Source organism: Vulpes lagopus, chromosome 8 (assembly GCF_018345385.1).
Source record: "Vulpes lagopus strain Blue_001 chromosome 8, ASM1834538v1, whole genome shotgun sequence".
NCBI classification, from domain to species: domain Eukaryota; kingdom Metazoa; phylum Chordata; class Mammalia; order Carnivora; family Canidae; genus Vulpes; species Vulpes lagopus.
The window spans coordinates 122481013-122497815 of record NC_054831.1 but is presented as its reverse complement, the minus strand read 5'-3'; the positions used below and the strand labels follow the sequence as shown (position 1 = coordinate 122497815).

The following is a 16803-nucleotide window of genomic DNA, read 5'->3' as shown; positions in this document are numbered from 1 at the left end:
GGGTAGGGGAGTGGGAAAACGGAAAGTCTGAACAATGATCTGTCATTCCGTTTGGCTTGCAAAGGGGATAAAATGTAAGGCCCTGCTCGCTCACTCAGCTGGGTCTTTAAGACCGGGTTTGTAAAAGGCTTTGAAGAAAAGTGCTGTAGAGGTGCTAAGTAGCAGCCAAGAGACCAGGCCCGCTGCCAGGGGGTCAGGCCTGGGCCGAGGCGGCCGCGGTCTCGGGCTCAGGCCAATTTTGCAGCCGCGAGTAAAGTTCACGCTGCCCGCTCCCCTCGGTGCGGCCTGGAGGGGACCGACCCGGATAGGAACGCCAGAAGGGAGGCGGCGCAGGCTCCGAGAGGCGCGGGCTCCGGGCCGGGTTTTCCCCGAAGCCTTCAGCGGCGGCGCTGCCGAGCGAAAGCGGCAGAGGGCCTGCCGCCGCCGCGGCTCGTTCTCTCCCCTCCTCCTTTGTGAGGGGAAGGGAGCGAGTCCGTTCCATGGCCTGCGCCCGCTCCGCGCTCCATTCCGGGTTTGCCAGGCGGCCGCGACGGCGCTGGGTAAAATGGCAGTGCTGAGCCTCGTGTCGGAGTGAGGGGGACTCGGAGGAGAGTGGGGCGCTCTAGCCGCTCAGTCCGGCCGCCCGCCCGCCCGCCAGCCCGCTGCCGCGCAGCAGCCTCGGCCCGCGCCGCGGCCGGGGAGGGGAGGCAGGGCGCCCGGCCCGGCCCGCGCTCCGACTCTGCCTCCCGGCGCCCGGGCTGCTGCCGCGCGCCCTCCAGCCCGCCCGTCCCGGGTCCCCCTCCCCCCGCTCCCTCCCTCCCTCCCTCCCCGCCCCCTCCCCCTCGCCTCCCTCCCTCCCTCCCTCCTCCTTTCTCCGGCAGCAGAAAGCGGAGAGTCACAGCGGGGCCAGGCCCTGGGGAGCGGAGCCTCCACCGCCCCCCTCATTCCCAGGCAAGGGCTTGGGGGGAATGAGCCGGGAGAGCCGGGTCCCGAGCCTACAGAGCCGGGAGCAGCTGAGCCGCCGGCGCCTCGGCCGCCGCCGCCTCCTCCTCCTCCGCCGCCGCCAGCCCGGAGCCTGAGCCGGCGGGGCGGGGGGGAGAGGAGCGAGCGAGCGAGCGCCGCGCAGCAGCGGAGCCCCGCGAGGCCCGCCCGGGCGGGTGGGGAGGGCAGCCCGGGGGACTCGGCCCCGGGGCGGGGTGGGAGGGGGGGAGAAGACGAAGACAGGGCCGGGTCTCTCCGCGGACGAGACAGCGGGGATCATGGCCGCGCAGGTCGCCCCCGCCGCCGCCAGCAGCCTGGGCAACCCGCCGCCGCCGCCCTCGGAGCTGAAGAAAGCGGAGCAGCAGCAGCGGGAGGAGGCGGGGGGCGAGGCGGCGGCGGCGGCAGCGGCCGAGCGCGGGGAAATGAAGGCAGCCGCCGGGCAGGAGAGCGAGGGCCCCGCCGTGGGGCCGCCGCAGCCGCTGGGAAAGGAGCTGCAGGACGGGGCCGAGAGCAATGGGGGTGGCGGCGGCGGTGGAGCCGGCGCCGGCGGCGGGCCCGGCGCGGAGCCGGACCTGAAGAACTCGAACGGGAACGCGGGCCCTAGGCCCGCCCTGAACAATAACCTCACGGAGCCGCCCGGCGGCGGCGGCGGCGGCAGCAGCGATGGGGTGGGGGCGCCTCCTCACTCAGCCGCGGCCGCCTTGCCGCCCCCAGCCTACGGCTTCGGGCAACCCTACGGCCGGAGCCCGTCTGCCGTCGCCGCCGCGGCGGCCGCCGTCTTCCACCAACAACATGGCGGACAACAAAGCCCTGGCCTGGCAGCGCTGCAGAGCGGCGGCGGCGGCGGGGGCCTGGAGCCCTACGCGGGGCCCCAGCAGAACTCGCACGACCACGGCTTCCCCAACCACCAGTACAACTCCTACTACCCCAACCGCAGCGCCTACCCCCCGCCCCCCCAGGCCTACGCGCTGAGCTCCCCGAGAGGTGGCACTCCGGGCTCCGGCGCGGCGGCGGCCGCCGGCTCCAAGCCGCCTCCCTCTTCCAGCGCCTCCGCCTCCTCGTCGTCTTCGTCCTTCGCTCAGCAGCGCTTCGGGGCCATGGGGGGAGGCGGCCCCTCAGCGGCCGGCGGGGGAACCCCCCAGCCCACCGCCACCCCCACCCTCAACCAACTGCTCACGTCGCCCAGCTCGGCCCGGGGCTACCAGGGCTACCCCGGGGGCGACTACGGCGGCGGGCCCCAGGACGGGGGCGCCGGCAAGGGCCCGGCGGACATGGCCTCGCAGTGCTGGGGGGCTGCGGCGGCGGCGGCGGCGGCGGCAGCAGCCGCCTCGGGAGGGGCCCAACAAAGGAGCCACCACGCGCCCATGAGCCCCGGGAGCAGCGGCGGCGGGGCGCAGCCGCTCGCCCGGACCCCGCAGGTACACAGCTGAGTGGGGAGGGGGCCGGGGCGAGCGGGGTCCTGGGAGTGGGTGGCGGCTGCGGGGAGCAGGCCACAGCCTTGGGCTACCCCCAGTCCGGGGCCCCCACTGCTGGGGAGCTGCCATTGTCTGGCTCTTCTCTTAAAATGGCTGCCTGTCTGCCTTCCTCTCCTTCCCTCCTTCAGCCTTTGTGTGGGGCTTTCCCTGAGGTGTATGCTCCCCTTCTCCCTCTCCCCTGGTCCCTTCGCGCTCCTGGGGTCTTCGAGGGGGTGCGGGCCAGAATGTGCGGGGAAGGGCCTGGCCCGGGGTTGAGGGGTGTGTTGGGGGCTCAGGTTGGGGTGTGCAGAGCTAGGAGCTCGGGAGTTGAGTGAACAATTCTTTGCTCACCTGCCGCTCCTCTCTGCCCGCCCTCCTGCCTTCCTCTAGGCCGTTCCCCATCTGTGCTTTCAAGGAGGGGCCCCTCGGGCTCTGGGGTACCTCGGGGGAGGGCAGGGGCCTGCTTGGGGGCAGCTAAAGGCCGGCTGCGGTTCACCCAGGGCAGCCCGGGCCATCTCCTGTCTTAGTCTCCGTCGGCCCAGTGGCCTGGGCTTCTCCCTGGAAGTGCTGGTAAACAGCTGAGTGATTGGAGTAGTAAGTGCAGATTGCTTTGGTTTGGGATTTGAATTATGGAGGTAAAATCCTTCTGTCAAAGCCAGGAGACAGTTGGTCTTAGGTTGACATCCTATCTGTGATCTGATTGGCTCCCCATCTCCTGCTCTTGGCCATTTATAATTGCCTCTGATGTAATGGTACAACAATCCTGATGAGCTCATAAACTTTTACACTCTGCTTTTCTGCCAGTGATAACCCAAACCATCGCTGCCACTATCTGCCTTTTATTCCAGAGCTGAAATTGGCTGTGACCTTGAGGAGGGAGGTTTAAGCAGCAATACTGTATCAGCAGGAGCAGAGCCCCAGACAGGCTGCCCTTGTTACATTGTGCCGAAACAAAAGAGGAGGCAGTGGCATTTTGCTTGTACCTTGGATTTATTTTGCTTGTTATGTTTTATGCAGCCTGAAATAGATTCTGTGTTGTCAGAACAGTAGCTGAGGTTTTCTCTACAATGGGTTTGCTGTTTGTTTTGGTTTTGTGACTTTCCTGGTGGTATAAATGACTTCTTTGATGGCTCTGAAGATGCATTTGTCTTGAGTTATTTTGACCCTGTTCGCGTTGCAGAATTGAGATTATTTTACTGGGATTTTTATTGAGTGACAAATGTGGGATCTTTATGGGAGGGGGTAGAAGAAAACTTTTTTTTCTTTTCTTTTCTTTTCTTTTTTTTTTTGAACTGGAAGCTTCCTGAGAGAATTTCATATTCCGTTCAAGTGTTCTGTTTTAAGGAAGACTGGCCTCATTCTTTGTTTACATGTTGAATCTTGTTAACTCTTTTGTTAATTGAACTTTGAGAAAGCAGCTCAATTTAAAGAGAAGCTGATATCTTTTATGATCTTGGGAGGGACTTTCTCCTAAAGGCCTGGTTTGGTAAAATTTATCATTTGTTCCTGGGATATCAAAAAGGCTAGTTTTCTGTTTTGTCATCAGTCACTTTAGAGCTTTGAGATAGAGGTCAACTAATTTTTTCTTTGCATTTTAAGGTATGTTCCATTGTTTTTTCTGTGTTTCAAGATAATGAAGATATCACCTATAATGATACTTGATATTTGCTTAGAAATGACAACGTTTAGGTACATTTTTATGCATTCTAGTTTATTTTGCTCTTAATATCCCTTCATGTTCTTACTTCAGTGCTTTAGTCAAGAATATTGGGTATTCTGTGGAGTCCTGTATCTTTTCAGAGAGAAAAAGCTCTTTGTGGCCCCCCCACCCTAGCAGTACCCAGTTGTACCTTCCTGCTATTAGATTTTGTTCACTGATGAGCCGTATTCCTTCCTCATCCTAGAACTGCTTTCCTCTTCTATTGAGCTGGGAATTATGAAAATAGCTGTATTAAATGGCAGATTTAGATCTCTGTGCCTTGACTCTACATTGTCTGTAATGTTCTGTGTTTGGGCAAGAAACGGAAATTTTAAATTGAATTTCTGGTGCTAGAGGATTAAGTTTTGTCTTAGGAAAGAGAGTATCTTCTTGTCTCTGGATAAGAGACATATTACATCTTTTTCCCCTTGAGGGGAGAGGGTCTGAGCCATTTACCTTTCTTAAATTATTAGAGGAAATAATTTGGGTAGGTCCAGACTCCTTTAAAAGCAAAAATTAGTTTGAATTATGTTGGTTTGAGGGTATTCAGGCAAACACTTTGTTTTTAGGGGGGGATAAAACCAACTTTTGCCATATAGTGATTTCTGGTTTTCAGTCATTAAACAAATATTTGAGCACTTTTTATGTGCTAAGTAGTATGCTCTGTGCTGAGTAAATGGTAGAAAAATAGATGTAGTCCCTCTCTGGAAGCTGGTCTGTGCTGCCTCTGGGTGAATTTTTTGGATTCATAACTGTTCTTAGCACTTCATGCAACATAAGTTCCTGTTCAATTTCAGTTCACTTGCCTACTCCCATGATACCCAGAGAATGGGCTGGTGAGTGTTCACTTGTGGAAGAGACCGTGCAACTTTTTCAGTTTTGTGGTAGGCTCCATGAGGGATGTAGGTGGATAGATTTTGATATGAATTCCTCTTTGCTACTTAAGGATAAAGCTCTTGTCAGACGATGATGGCTTATTCTTAAGCATTCTTAAATAATAGGGTCTTGCTCTGTCCCATTCTCAGTCTTGGATTAAGACTATTTTGCAGAGAATTGATTGACACAGCTAAGGTGGTAATGTTCTCATTTGACTCTTCCTTTATGAAATAAAGATTAGCTAAGTGTTTGTATTGTGGCTCTTTTTCACAGGAGCGGGAGGATCCCAGCAGGCAAACTTTTCCTTTATCGCTTTCCATAAGTAATAGTGTGTCTCAAGGTGTTGAATCCTGCTACTGCTGAAATACTTTTTGGTCACCTATGCACTTGAACCTCATGTAAAGTTTTTTATTTGGGATGCTGTTAGCTCTCGTACCTTGAGAGTAGTATCAGCTCATCAAAGTAAAAAATGAAATAGAATATGTAGTCCAGGATCAAGATGGATTTGATTGTAGAAGTTTGGCTGTTAGTTCTTGGTATAGAAATATCAAATGATATTTCTTACTCCTGGGAAACAAATACAAGAATCTTGGGCTTATTATGGGAATGCCTACTGGCAGAAATTCTGGGCTGGCTAAAATACAGGACTCTTGGAGCTCTCTCAAGTAGGAGGGACCAGGAAAACCACACTGAGACGGCACTTAGTTGTGAGGCTTCATGTTTCTCTACTGTCCATGAGAGAACTAGGGATGATGGGGGTTGGGATGGTGGCAAGTGAAGAGAAAGCATCAGAACCAAGGTTGGCTTCTTTGTATTAGGCCCTGCAAGGACTTTTTAAGGTTCCTTCCTTTGTATGTGACACAGAGTAAACCATGACAAGTGGCACCTGCTGTAATAAGATGTCTTGGATTGCATTAAACATTCATCTGTTGGATTGATTCCTGTAGGTGTGCTGTCTACAGTAGGCTTTGGCAGCAAGGTTAGTGAAACTCTTTTTTAAAATATGGCTAACAAAGTAATGATCAGGGCCCTTTCCCAACACTCCCCCCCCCCCCCCCGCCCTGCTCCCCCCTTCAAGGTTGTATTGGTTGGCTTCAAATCCCAAAATTCTAGAAACAACTGAACCAAGCAAATGTCTGGTTAAAATATAGTATTCAAAATACGTTGGGACTGAATTGTTCTTTCCTGCCAGTGAGCTAGGATACCTTGGTCTTTAAAATGGAGTCCTGATTCTCATGGCTTTTATCTCTGGGTTTCTCCTTGTTTAGATTGGTCATTATCATTATTGATGCACACTGAGTTGTATGTGACATAGTGGTGAGGGATTAAGAGCACAAGACTCAGGAGCAAGAGGCTTTGGTTCCACATGCAGCTCTAGGTTGAGCTGTGTGATTTGGGGCAAGCCATTCACCTCGGTTTTATTTTCTCTTCATCAGTAAAGTGAAGTTGGTGGACTGCATGGCCTTCTTTCTGTATGATGCTACATATTGGGCTGTGCTTCCATACCTGACTTAATTATGAGGGCAGCTTCTTCCTGTACAGGTACTGGTAGGGGTCTTGAGACTATCTTTCTTCCTGTGGACCTGAAGAACTCAAGGCTGTTTTTCTCCTAAGGATTTATAGGAGCAAGCTCTGAACAGTGGGTACCACAATGATCTGTGGCCCTTTACGGAAAAAGTGCTACCAGACTATTTTGCTTTGAAACTTTATGTTTGTCATTAATCATTCTACCTGGCTGGTTGTTAAAACACTAAACATTAATTGAAAAATTGGGCAGACTTCATTAAAGCAAGACTTGAAAAACAGTTGCTTCAGAATCTCCAAGAGGGGATTTTGGGAGTAGATTCATGGTAGGGTAGGGAGTAGATTCTCTTAATATTAACACTTTGCATTTGGTGGGATAGAAAGCGGGGGAGAGATAGCCTTAAGTTTTCCAGACTCTGGGTGTTTGGGCAGGTCTAGGTCTGGTTTGGGCAGTTGATTGTAATCTGAGTGCCTGAACTTGCCCTGTAAGTTTTGCTGAGAGAGAAGCAAAAGTTCCTGAGACTGGAACAGGAAAAGCCAAGCATTTACAGGGTCAATTTCATAGGCCTGTTGCCTTTTCTCATACCTTTGGTTTTTTAAAACTACATGGTGTGATTTGCAGGTGATCCTGGGAATGATGTTCTCTTCTCCAGCACACCTGAATTTCCATTCTTTCTCCTCCTAGCTTAGTAGTTTAGAAGCTAGGCAATAATGCATAATTTAGGCATGTTAGAAGTATGCTTGAAGGGAGCTTTCCTTTATAAAAGAGGGAAAAAGGTAGAGGAAAAGGTGTTTGATAATTCTCTGCTTGACACAGCAGCTTCTTCCTCTCTGAAGGAACCAAATGTTTCAGAGCTTTGTGTAAATACTTGCTGAGCTGTCAATATGTACCCAGGAGGTTTCTGTAGTAAGATGTAAACGGCTCTATAGAATGTTTGACAGGCAAATTAATAAACAGTTTTCAAGCAAAGATAATGCTAGTCTGTTCTCATGTGGTGGAATAAAATAACATTGGAGAAAAAGAAATGTGGGTAGGGAAGAGGTAGTACTGGGGTTATGGAGACACGGAGAGATGATCTAAAAGAGATTGGAAGTGAAAAGATGCTGCCCTGGAAGAGAAGCCTCCATGGTCCTGGCTCCAGGCTGAGTTCAGGGCAATGGAGCCCCTGTTCAAAATGGATTGCAGTTTCAGAGTAAAAATAAACAAGTTTGGAAAGAAGATTCTAAGTTTCAGTATTGAGGTAAGTGTGCTCCAAAAACTTGGTTTATGAGACTTTGAGTTTGACTTATGAGCCTCGTTCTTTCGGAAAGGTTTTGTAGTTTGGTGAGATGTTTTTAGGGTTGGGTTTGCGTTTTTGGAATACCAGAAAGGAGGGGAAAAAAAGATACTGCAGCTTCTGGGTCGTCCTCAGCTTCTGTTTTGCTGTGGCTCTCAGAATTATAAGCCCACTTTACAGGTTGGGTTTATTGTATAGTTTTTACTGGACTCCTTCTGTGCATCATACATACATATATTAAAATTAATGCTCCCAGGTTCCTGGGTTTTTAGTACAAAGTCCAAATGTTTGGGGACTCACTAGATCCTGCCTGAAGGGTTATATGGGTAGATTCAATCTTTGTTTTTGAAATTGCCATTTTAGGATTAAAAACATTTCTGGGTTCCTTCAGTGAAACATTCTTTTTATGGAGGAAGAAATATTTTAGAAGTATTTTAGCTGTGTGCCTGTGGTACTCTGCTTTGGTAGCCTTGTGAGATAACCATATTTATCTTCTCAAAGTCTCTTTTTAAACAAAATCCATTGACTCTGACATGAATTTTCTTCACAAGAAGTGTTTTTATAGACCAGAGTCCTGGAAATGCCTGTTTGACTTAGCATAGTAGTAGGGAATATGAATGTCATTATGGCCCTGACCATAATTTTTAGGTTCCTCTAACTTACCAAAGGCTATCAGCTTGTTTTAAAACAAAATACAAAAACTTAGGTTGACATGGACATTGGTTGCCCAGGCCTTTCTCAGTGTTGTGGTGTTAAGAGTATTAGAACATGAGGCTTGTCACTGAGAGTATGATTTCTAGCTCAAGGGGATTTGGAGATTCAAATGGGAGTAGGAAATAGCCCTGTGTGAACACACCAGTTAGATACTAGGAAGGGACTTAGAAGCTGCTTCAGAGGAATTTCATTTTCTTGGCGAAACATGCTTATATGCACACATCTGGAAAACTTGCAAAGCAGGGTTTATAAATTGGTATAGACCAAACGAAGTGTATGGGCTGAAGGAATTCAAGAATAAAGGAGCAAAGTTGGGCAAGGTTAACCTGGGACAGCTTTTCAGAGGCAGTGTTTCATGAAGCTTAATGTTCAAGAGGGGGAAAGTTAAAATATTAATTTGCTTTTTCATAATGCTACCCTGAGTTCCATGGGCTTTTATAGGAACCACGTTACACAACCATCTCCAGACCCGTAGTTGCTTCATTCTAGTGACTTTGAGAATTTGGACTGTAACTATAAAATTCCGTGAAAGAGAGTGGCTCCAGGGTCTTAGTGGTTCTTGTGGTTATGTGGGGCCTTTAGTACAACCTGCCAAGTTCTTGGCCAGTTTCAGGGGCTCTTTTGTAGTAATTTTGGGTTTGGAAGGTCTTGTCACCTTCAGAGTAGTGTGTCCTGGACAACTCTGCAGTGACGACGATTCAACTTTAGTTGGAGAGCTTGGGTTTTTTTCTTTTTTTGGCAGAGTTAATTGACTTTTCTTAAATAAAACAAGAGCTATGAAGTACCTGTCCAGACACTTAGGCTGCTGCTATTTCTAAAGAATTGGGAGCTGTGCTGAGGCTGAGTTGCTTGGATTAGACCTTATATTGAGGGTTGATGGGTGGGTAAGCCTGCACATATGCAGTTTGCCCATCTGTTCACAGAAATAGCCTTTAATATTGTTTTTGATTAGGTTGGCTGTGGCCAAGAAGCTCATAAATGCTGCAAACACATGCTTATTCCTTACGGAAGCCTCTGAAATGCAGTGATTTTGGTTTCTCTTTACCTGCTGGTTCATGTGCAACTGGACTACACATGATTTGGCACTTTTCAAGGGCTGTAAGTGCATGCTTAACAGCTGAAGATGCATGGAAAGACCAGTGCCAGGCTGCTACAGTGCTTTTACCTGGAAGAGAAGGCCAGGTTACAGTGTTCCAGTATGCAAGTATGGAGTCTGGAATACAGATTCTAGTTTAGAAATCTCTCTTCCAACTTCTTTTGCCTTGCCATTCTGGCATTTTGTAAAGCGAGTTTCTAGTAACTCGAAATTGGGACACAGTGGTTCATCTGCCGTCGATAGCAGGGGAGTAGGGGCTTGAGATGAACTCCTTAGTCTCATCTAGGTTTTAGAGGAATCCAAGTTAGGGTGAATGTTGACCTAACATACCTTGAGTATCCTTCTCTGAAATTGTTCCTCCTCCCATTCAAGTGGGATGGAGTTAGTTTTTTGAATGTAAAAGGACATCTGAATGAACTTTCATTTTTGTTAGTCATTTATACATACTAGAAGATGGTCTTGGGACAGGTTGAGTCTTTATTTCCCAGTGGCTTCTGGATTTTCTAAGGGTGTAGTGCAATGAGAAGTCTAATGCCAAGAATGCATTCCAACATGCTGCAGAGTAGGAAATTTGATCCCTAAAATGTTGACTTAGTGTTGGTTATGGTACATATTAGAAATCACCCAGTAATCCAGGACAGATTTTTGTCGCCCTCCAGGAAGCTAATGTTGATATGAAATACTAAGGGGCTTTGGGTACCAGGGCTATGTGCTCCGCAGGCCGAGTGCTGCTTAAATTGCCACCCATATGAAGAGGAAATGTGCCATGTGCTTTTTTTTCCCTCTTTTGCATTTGGGCTTCCTTATGGCTTCATTGCTTCTGGGTTCCCAAGTCTGCAATGTTAGATATTAGACTTCCTCCTCCCTTGGCACGGGCACATTCATGATTTTCTGTGGCTCATCACCGGCAGCCAAGATTTTTGTATGCTTTTTCCCTCTTAAACTTGTTAGCTTTCAGCTTGCTTGTTTATAGACATCTCTGTTAAAAGGAACTCCCTGCTCAAGATCTAGCACCAGCATGACGGCAGCAGGGGAGCTTAGGGGTTGGTGTGATATCAGTCATTTAAAAACCCATTTTGCTGTGTGCTTGGTGGTTTTTATTTTGCCTCCTGTTTTCCTTGAGGTCACAACTTGCTTGCTGGGCATGAGTGCATCTGGGTCCAGCTGTTTACTCTCAACTGACTTACGCCTGGTATACTTTGACTTTAAGCAGAATGTGAGTTCAGCCACGTGGTAGAAGATTAAAGGCTCCATAGTGCTGGGCACTTCCTTTTAGAGGAAACAAAAATGTCTTTGGGCTCTTCTTGAACAGTGATTTCCCCCTCTCTCTGGGTAGACCTTATTATGGCTTTCACTTGTCCTTAGTGAACAAATACCTGAACAGAAATGTGAGAATTAGTTGCTGTTTGTTACTGTGTCTTGTCTGATGCATATAGATTGCTTAAGGTGGTAGAGCTCTTGGGTTAGTCCACCAGTAATAGGCTTCTAACTTTTTACCTGTTTAGGAATCTGGCTGCAAGAGATAACTCTATTATAAAGGATTTGGGGAACAGTTCTATAGGCAGTTGATATATAATTTTGTCCTGGGCTGGGAATAGGCTGAGAATCACACTGAGATCCCAATTTTCAAATGATGGCATGATGTAGGTGAGTATTAATGACAACGACCATGCATTTGAGCACTTAACAGTGAGCCAAGTTTTTGCTGGGTCTCTCCATGAATTTACTTATTTAATCTTCAAAACCACAACAGGTGGGTTGTATTGTTACTCCTCCCACTTTACAGATGAGGAAATAGAGTAAAAATGAGAAATTTGCCCAAGGGCAAAAAGCTAGTAAAAGGTAGAGTTCTGATATGAATAAAGGTTTGTCTGATTCTCTAGAGCTGTAACATAAAATACTAAATTTGTTTCCTCAAAATAAATTATTTAAGCACTAAGACTTATTGGGACAATATTTTTGTAATAGCCTGGAACTCTTAAATGGGGTGAAAGATTAAAAGCCTTTATTTTTTTTAATTGATTTTTTCAGTATCGGATACTTTTTTTTTTTTTTTTAAGATTTATTTATTCAGAGAGAGAGAGAGAGAGAGAGAGGCAGAGGGAGAAGCAGGCTCCATGCAGGAAGCCTGACGTGGAACTCGATCCCGGGTCTCCAGGATCACACCCCGGCTGCAGGCTGTGCTAAACCACTGTGCCACTGGGGCTGCCCTAAACGCCTTTAGTTACAGTTGTACATTATGCCTAAATTTCTGTCCATCTAGAATTTTATTTAAGTTTCTGATAAATGGCCATGTGATCTCAATAGTAAGAATTGGCAACATTTGATCCTCAAGCCCCTTTCTTTTCGAGAGGGATCTTTGAGTAGAGTGAGGGTAGGGGTGGGATTGAGGCTCATAGACTCCTTCACTTAGATCAAAGTGAGAGTAACTTGCATTATGGGAGTATTTGCAGAGTGATTTTACTTTCTATGACTTGGAGCACTTGCAGGAGAGGCAAGGATTATTGTCTTAATTTCCATTAGGGAAAAGTGAACACATAAAGATTAAGTACCTCACACAAAGTTCCATGGCAGAAACCGCTCTATAACCAAAGTTTAAAGTTCCCTTAGGCTGTGTGACTTTAGGTAAGTCACTTAACTTCTTTGAATCTGTATCCTCAACTATATAATGAGGAAAAAAATACCAGGCTTTAATAAAGTACTATTATCAAATAAAACTTGAACATGACTCCTAGTTGGTAGAGAGGCCCCTGCTTGAGAGTGGGATAGTACTGATGGGTTAAAGACAGTTGGTCTTCACTGAATTAAAACCTATCCTATAGTTCTTAGCTAAATATAAGTTATATTAATGCTTAAAAATATTTTTTTTTATTAAGTACTCGTTCTAGTTTGAGAAATAGATTAGTGCAGTGGTTCTCTATGGGGTTCCTAACATCAGCATCAGCATTACCTGGGCCCAGTTTAGAAGAGTAAAGGAGCGCCTGGGTGGCTCTGTCAATTAAGCTTCCGACTCGTGATTTTAGTTCACATCTTGATCCTCAGGGTCATGAATTCAGGCCCCACATTGGGCTCCATGCTGGGTGTGGAGCGTACCTAAGAGAAAGAAAGAAAGAAAAATGCAAATATTCATCCAAACCTACTGAATCCAGAACTCTAGCAGGGTGTTTTAACAGGTCCTCCAGGCCATTGTGATGCACACCCAAGTTAGAGCTACCAGATTGATGCATTTATGCTCAACTGGGCTACAGAGTATATCTGAATTACCTGAGGGGCTTTTTCCAGTTTACATCATAGGCTGATATTTCAGATGTATCTGCTCCTCTCATGATGTGAGAGAGTTACTGGATAGAGAAAAGGTTAAAAGTGTTTGGGGTTGTGGGAGAAGAAAGGAAATACTTTTGAGATGGATCTTCTATGCAATAATGATAAACTCCAGTGACCGAACAGATCTGTTTCTTTATAGGGTTTGGGGACTCCTTGCCTTGCATTTCTCTTAGCTCTTTGGTGACATTGTAGCATGAAGATAATCTGAATCTGTGGTACTGGTTGTTTGATGAAGGTGGAAAAGTTCATTGTAGGATGGTGACTGTGTGGTCACTAGGTATGACCAGCCAAGTAAATTGCCTAAGAAAGTGATTCTTGAAAATGCTGCTCATAGGCCATTTTGGGAGTTTTGGTTAAATGTTATGATGTCCCTTCTGCTTGTGATGGCCAGCTGATCTGAGAACAGGGCCTGTGGTGATCTGGTGGTCTCTCGGTAGGTCATCCTTAATGACCTCCCTCCCTCTCTCACCCCTTAGTCCCCAGTGGCTAGCCAGAGTTTTGCTGTGATTCCTTTCTTTGTGTCCCTTGTTGTGAAGTTCTAACAAATAAACCCTGTACATTAACTCCATACAAGCTGCCCATCTTTGAAGTGGATGAGGTCTCTCTGATGAGTGAACGTTTGAGCCAAGACCTGTCCCCAGTTGTATGACTTAATAAATAATGATTGTGCTTGGCACAGAAATGGAAGTTGAGAAATGGTCAGGTAATAAACAGTAACAATGCAAAACCTCGTGGAGAACCAGTGTTCTAGTACAACTGTGCTTTCTGAAAGCCTGGTGTGGTTTCTGTATCGATCTCATTACAAGTTTCCTTGTACCAGGCCTCTTTTCCCTCCTAGCCTGAGGAGTGACGGTGTGATCATCGTGACCCAGCTGCGATGAAGGCCAAGGCTTCTAGGAGGCAGTGTGCTGACAGTTTGATCTGTGATTTGACATTTGTAGGTACAGACAAATAATTCTAGTAGGGAGTCATATGTTCTTTGTGTGTGCTTGTGTGTGTGTTTTAAACTTTATCATCCCTCTGTCTTCTAGCTTGATTTTTCTCTTATTTTTTCTCTTTTTCATTCTCTCTTTTGGTGGTGTCTAACTTTAAGTAGAATGCAGGGCACATGGAGACCTAGTTTTACCACATAGAGCTGGTAAAATGTCTTTAAAGTACTGAAGATGCAACTTAAACCACTTTTAGATCAACATCAGTTCAGTGAAAAGATTCCTGGTCTCTCTGTACCTCTGGAGGTACTTGCCCAAGTAGAGGCAGGAAAGGCCTTTGTCTAATTAATAAACAGAAGTTTTCCTAAAAGATCTCTACCTCTTCTCTCTTTTCCCCACTTTATTGGTCTGCAGACTGTTTCTTAGCCCTCCTTAATCTGTTTATGGGGTTGTGTTGGTACAGGACAGATTTGTAACATTTTTGTTTTTCTTTCTAGTCTGTGATTTGAATCTTTTGCTTTTCCAAAGCAACGTTGAATCGGCTTCTTTAAAACCCCTACATAAAACCTCAAGTGACCAATATGTGGTCTCATTATGGTATTTTGGGTTAAAATAAAATGAGATTGAGATAGCTGGGTTCATCCACCCAGACACATTCACCAGAAGGGAATTCTGACTATCAAGATAGTCTTGAATAAGACTATCTCCAAAGAGTATATGAGCCAGAACAGACTTGGGGATGGTGGGGGGGGGGGGGGGGGTGGTGAAGAAGAGATAAATTTTAGCTAGATTTATATAACTTAGCATGCCAAGTATCCATCTCAATTTGATTATACTGGCCAGAGATAGCAAATAAAGAGAGACAAATAAGCTTCAGAAAAGATAGCTGGTAACTTTGGTCTGGTTCAGTATATTTCTGGTATAAATGATGAAGCCAGGGACTCTGGGACACATTCTTGTGAACAGTGGTATAGAGGAGGTGGGTGCCAATGTACTTTTGGAGCTGAAAAGAGCTGGAAAACATACAGGACTCTACGGCTTTTCATTTGGGGAATTGCTGACCTTAAAAAAGCCTGAGGATTTGGAGGCACCTAATCTTAATAAGGTTGGCTGTGCCCTGGGCCATTCTTTAACTTGATTGTCCCTGTTTCAGTTCAGAGTAGTCTTAAGGGGACCAGGTGAAAGACCTTCATATTTGGAAAGTGGTCCAAGGCAGCCCCAGGAATTAACCAACCATAGTGGCGTTGCTGCTTCTCAGTGTCTTTACAGGACTTGATTGGATTGGTGACAAACGGAATCTCCGACTGCATGTAAATCAAGTTCCTACAGCTCAGTGATGTGTCACAGATACCTTTTTTAGTACAGAAGGAGAAATTTTGGCAGGATGTAGAACTGTGCACTTAGAGAAATTTGGGATCTTTTTATATAACCCATGCAAGACCAGTCCAAGTTTGGAGTTAGAGATAAAATAAAAGGAGTGTGGGGGGGGGGGGGTGAGAGCTTTTTAAAGAGAAAGCAAATGAGGCCTTAAAGTTTTGCAACTAGGAGCAGCTTTGGCCTTTGCCTTTTGTGTTTGTTTTTGAGCAGTTATCTGTGAAGCAGTTTAATATGGAAGAAGGAAGAGTATTTTAGAAACTAGGTCAGAAGAAGTAGGTGTGATTTAGAAGTGTTGTCTTTATTGAAAAGTTGCTATGTACCCTCCTGGGTGAAGCTCTGTTTATAACGTTACACGACCCTTGTTTCTCCGTGTATTCCTTAAGTGTACCATTTCACTTAATGATAAGGGATAAGTAAGCAGGGCAGAAAATATCTAAAAACCTGTACCTCTCAGTTCGGCTTGTGGTCCATCCACACTAAGGTCCTTTCTCTAGTAGAAACACCAAAGAATGGTTTGTGGGAGGAAGTATCTTTTACTGGTGTCAACTCATACCACCTCATGTGGGTAGCAAGGTCTATACATTGTTTTTAATTATTGAGCATGTATTGGGATGCAGTAACCCAACCTATCTTTCTTGCATACATCAAAATTGTGCATACACAATTTCCTAGACTTTGATCATATTCCCCATTTCTCAGGAATTTTCAGGAAAATAACTTTTTCTTAGCTCGCTTAATTGCCCAGTCCTGGTATTGACTTACTTGCCAATGTAAGAAGTCTTATAGCAGAACTTTTATTGGAAAACCTGTGAGTACCTACCTTCCATTTGCCGGTTGCTTACAATAATGCAACAAATACTTACTGAACTTCTACAATGTATCAGTCACTGTGTTGTGAACATAGGAGTCCTAATTTCTGCCTCCATGAAGTACTTTCTAGTGGGGAAAGATGTAAGTAAATAATTACAAGTAACCATAATTAAATTGTAATAAATGTGCTGGAGAAGTACCACCTTCAGTAAATTATCTTCCAGCTATTTTTTAAAGTGAATTTTTATTTATGATTACCTTGGCTACTGGGTGGCTTTGTAATATTGGGCTCTTGGGATGGGTACTGGTCAGTTCTGATTCCCTTTCCCTTCACTGCTCCAGGGTCAAGTGTTACAGGAAATTCTCCATCTAAGATTGGACTTGTAATGGGCTAGAGTCCATTGTTTCTCATCGAGGCTCTTCTTTGTGTGGAGATGCATTGCAGGACATTTGGCATCCTGCTCCCCAGGTAATAAATGCCAGTAGCACCACAGAGTTGATGTGATAACCAAAAAAAGGGCACTTGCATACATTTATTTCCAAACACTTCTCAGGGGTTTAATATTGTCCTGGTTGAAAACTATTGGGCTTTACTGTCAGGATTCTTGGGAGGAGAATCCTTGGGATTCCTTTGGGAGAACAGACTGAAAGTAGGTAGAGCTTGAAAACTGGACTGGTCAACCCTTTTGATGTCTGACCTGTATGTTCTTGATTTTTAACCTGGTATTTTGAAAGTGCTTCCAACTTATTCTGCTTTTTCTCT

General features: G+C 46.3%; 1 protein-coding gene across 3 annotated transcripts in view; it reads left to right on the top strand.

Moving 5' to 3' along the window:
• The first annotated feature begins 505 nt into the window (after positions 1-505).
• Positions 506-16803, top strand: part of ARID1A (AT-rich interaction domain 1A) — a 69847-nt gene continuing 53549 nt past the window's right edge. The window contains exon 1 of one of the 3 annotated variants that reach the window (XM_041765212.1): positions 506-2378. In XM_041765212.1, the coding sequence (XP_041621146.1) occupies positions 1239-2378 (1140 nt within the window). In that variant the 5' untranslated portion in view covers positions 506-1238. Of the gene's footprint in view, positions 2379-14616; positions 16510-16803 lie in introns of those variants that run through there. The other 2 variants (XM_041765213.1, XM_041765215.1) reach the window with 2 other exon arrangements.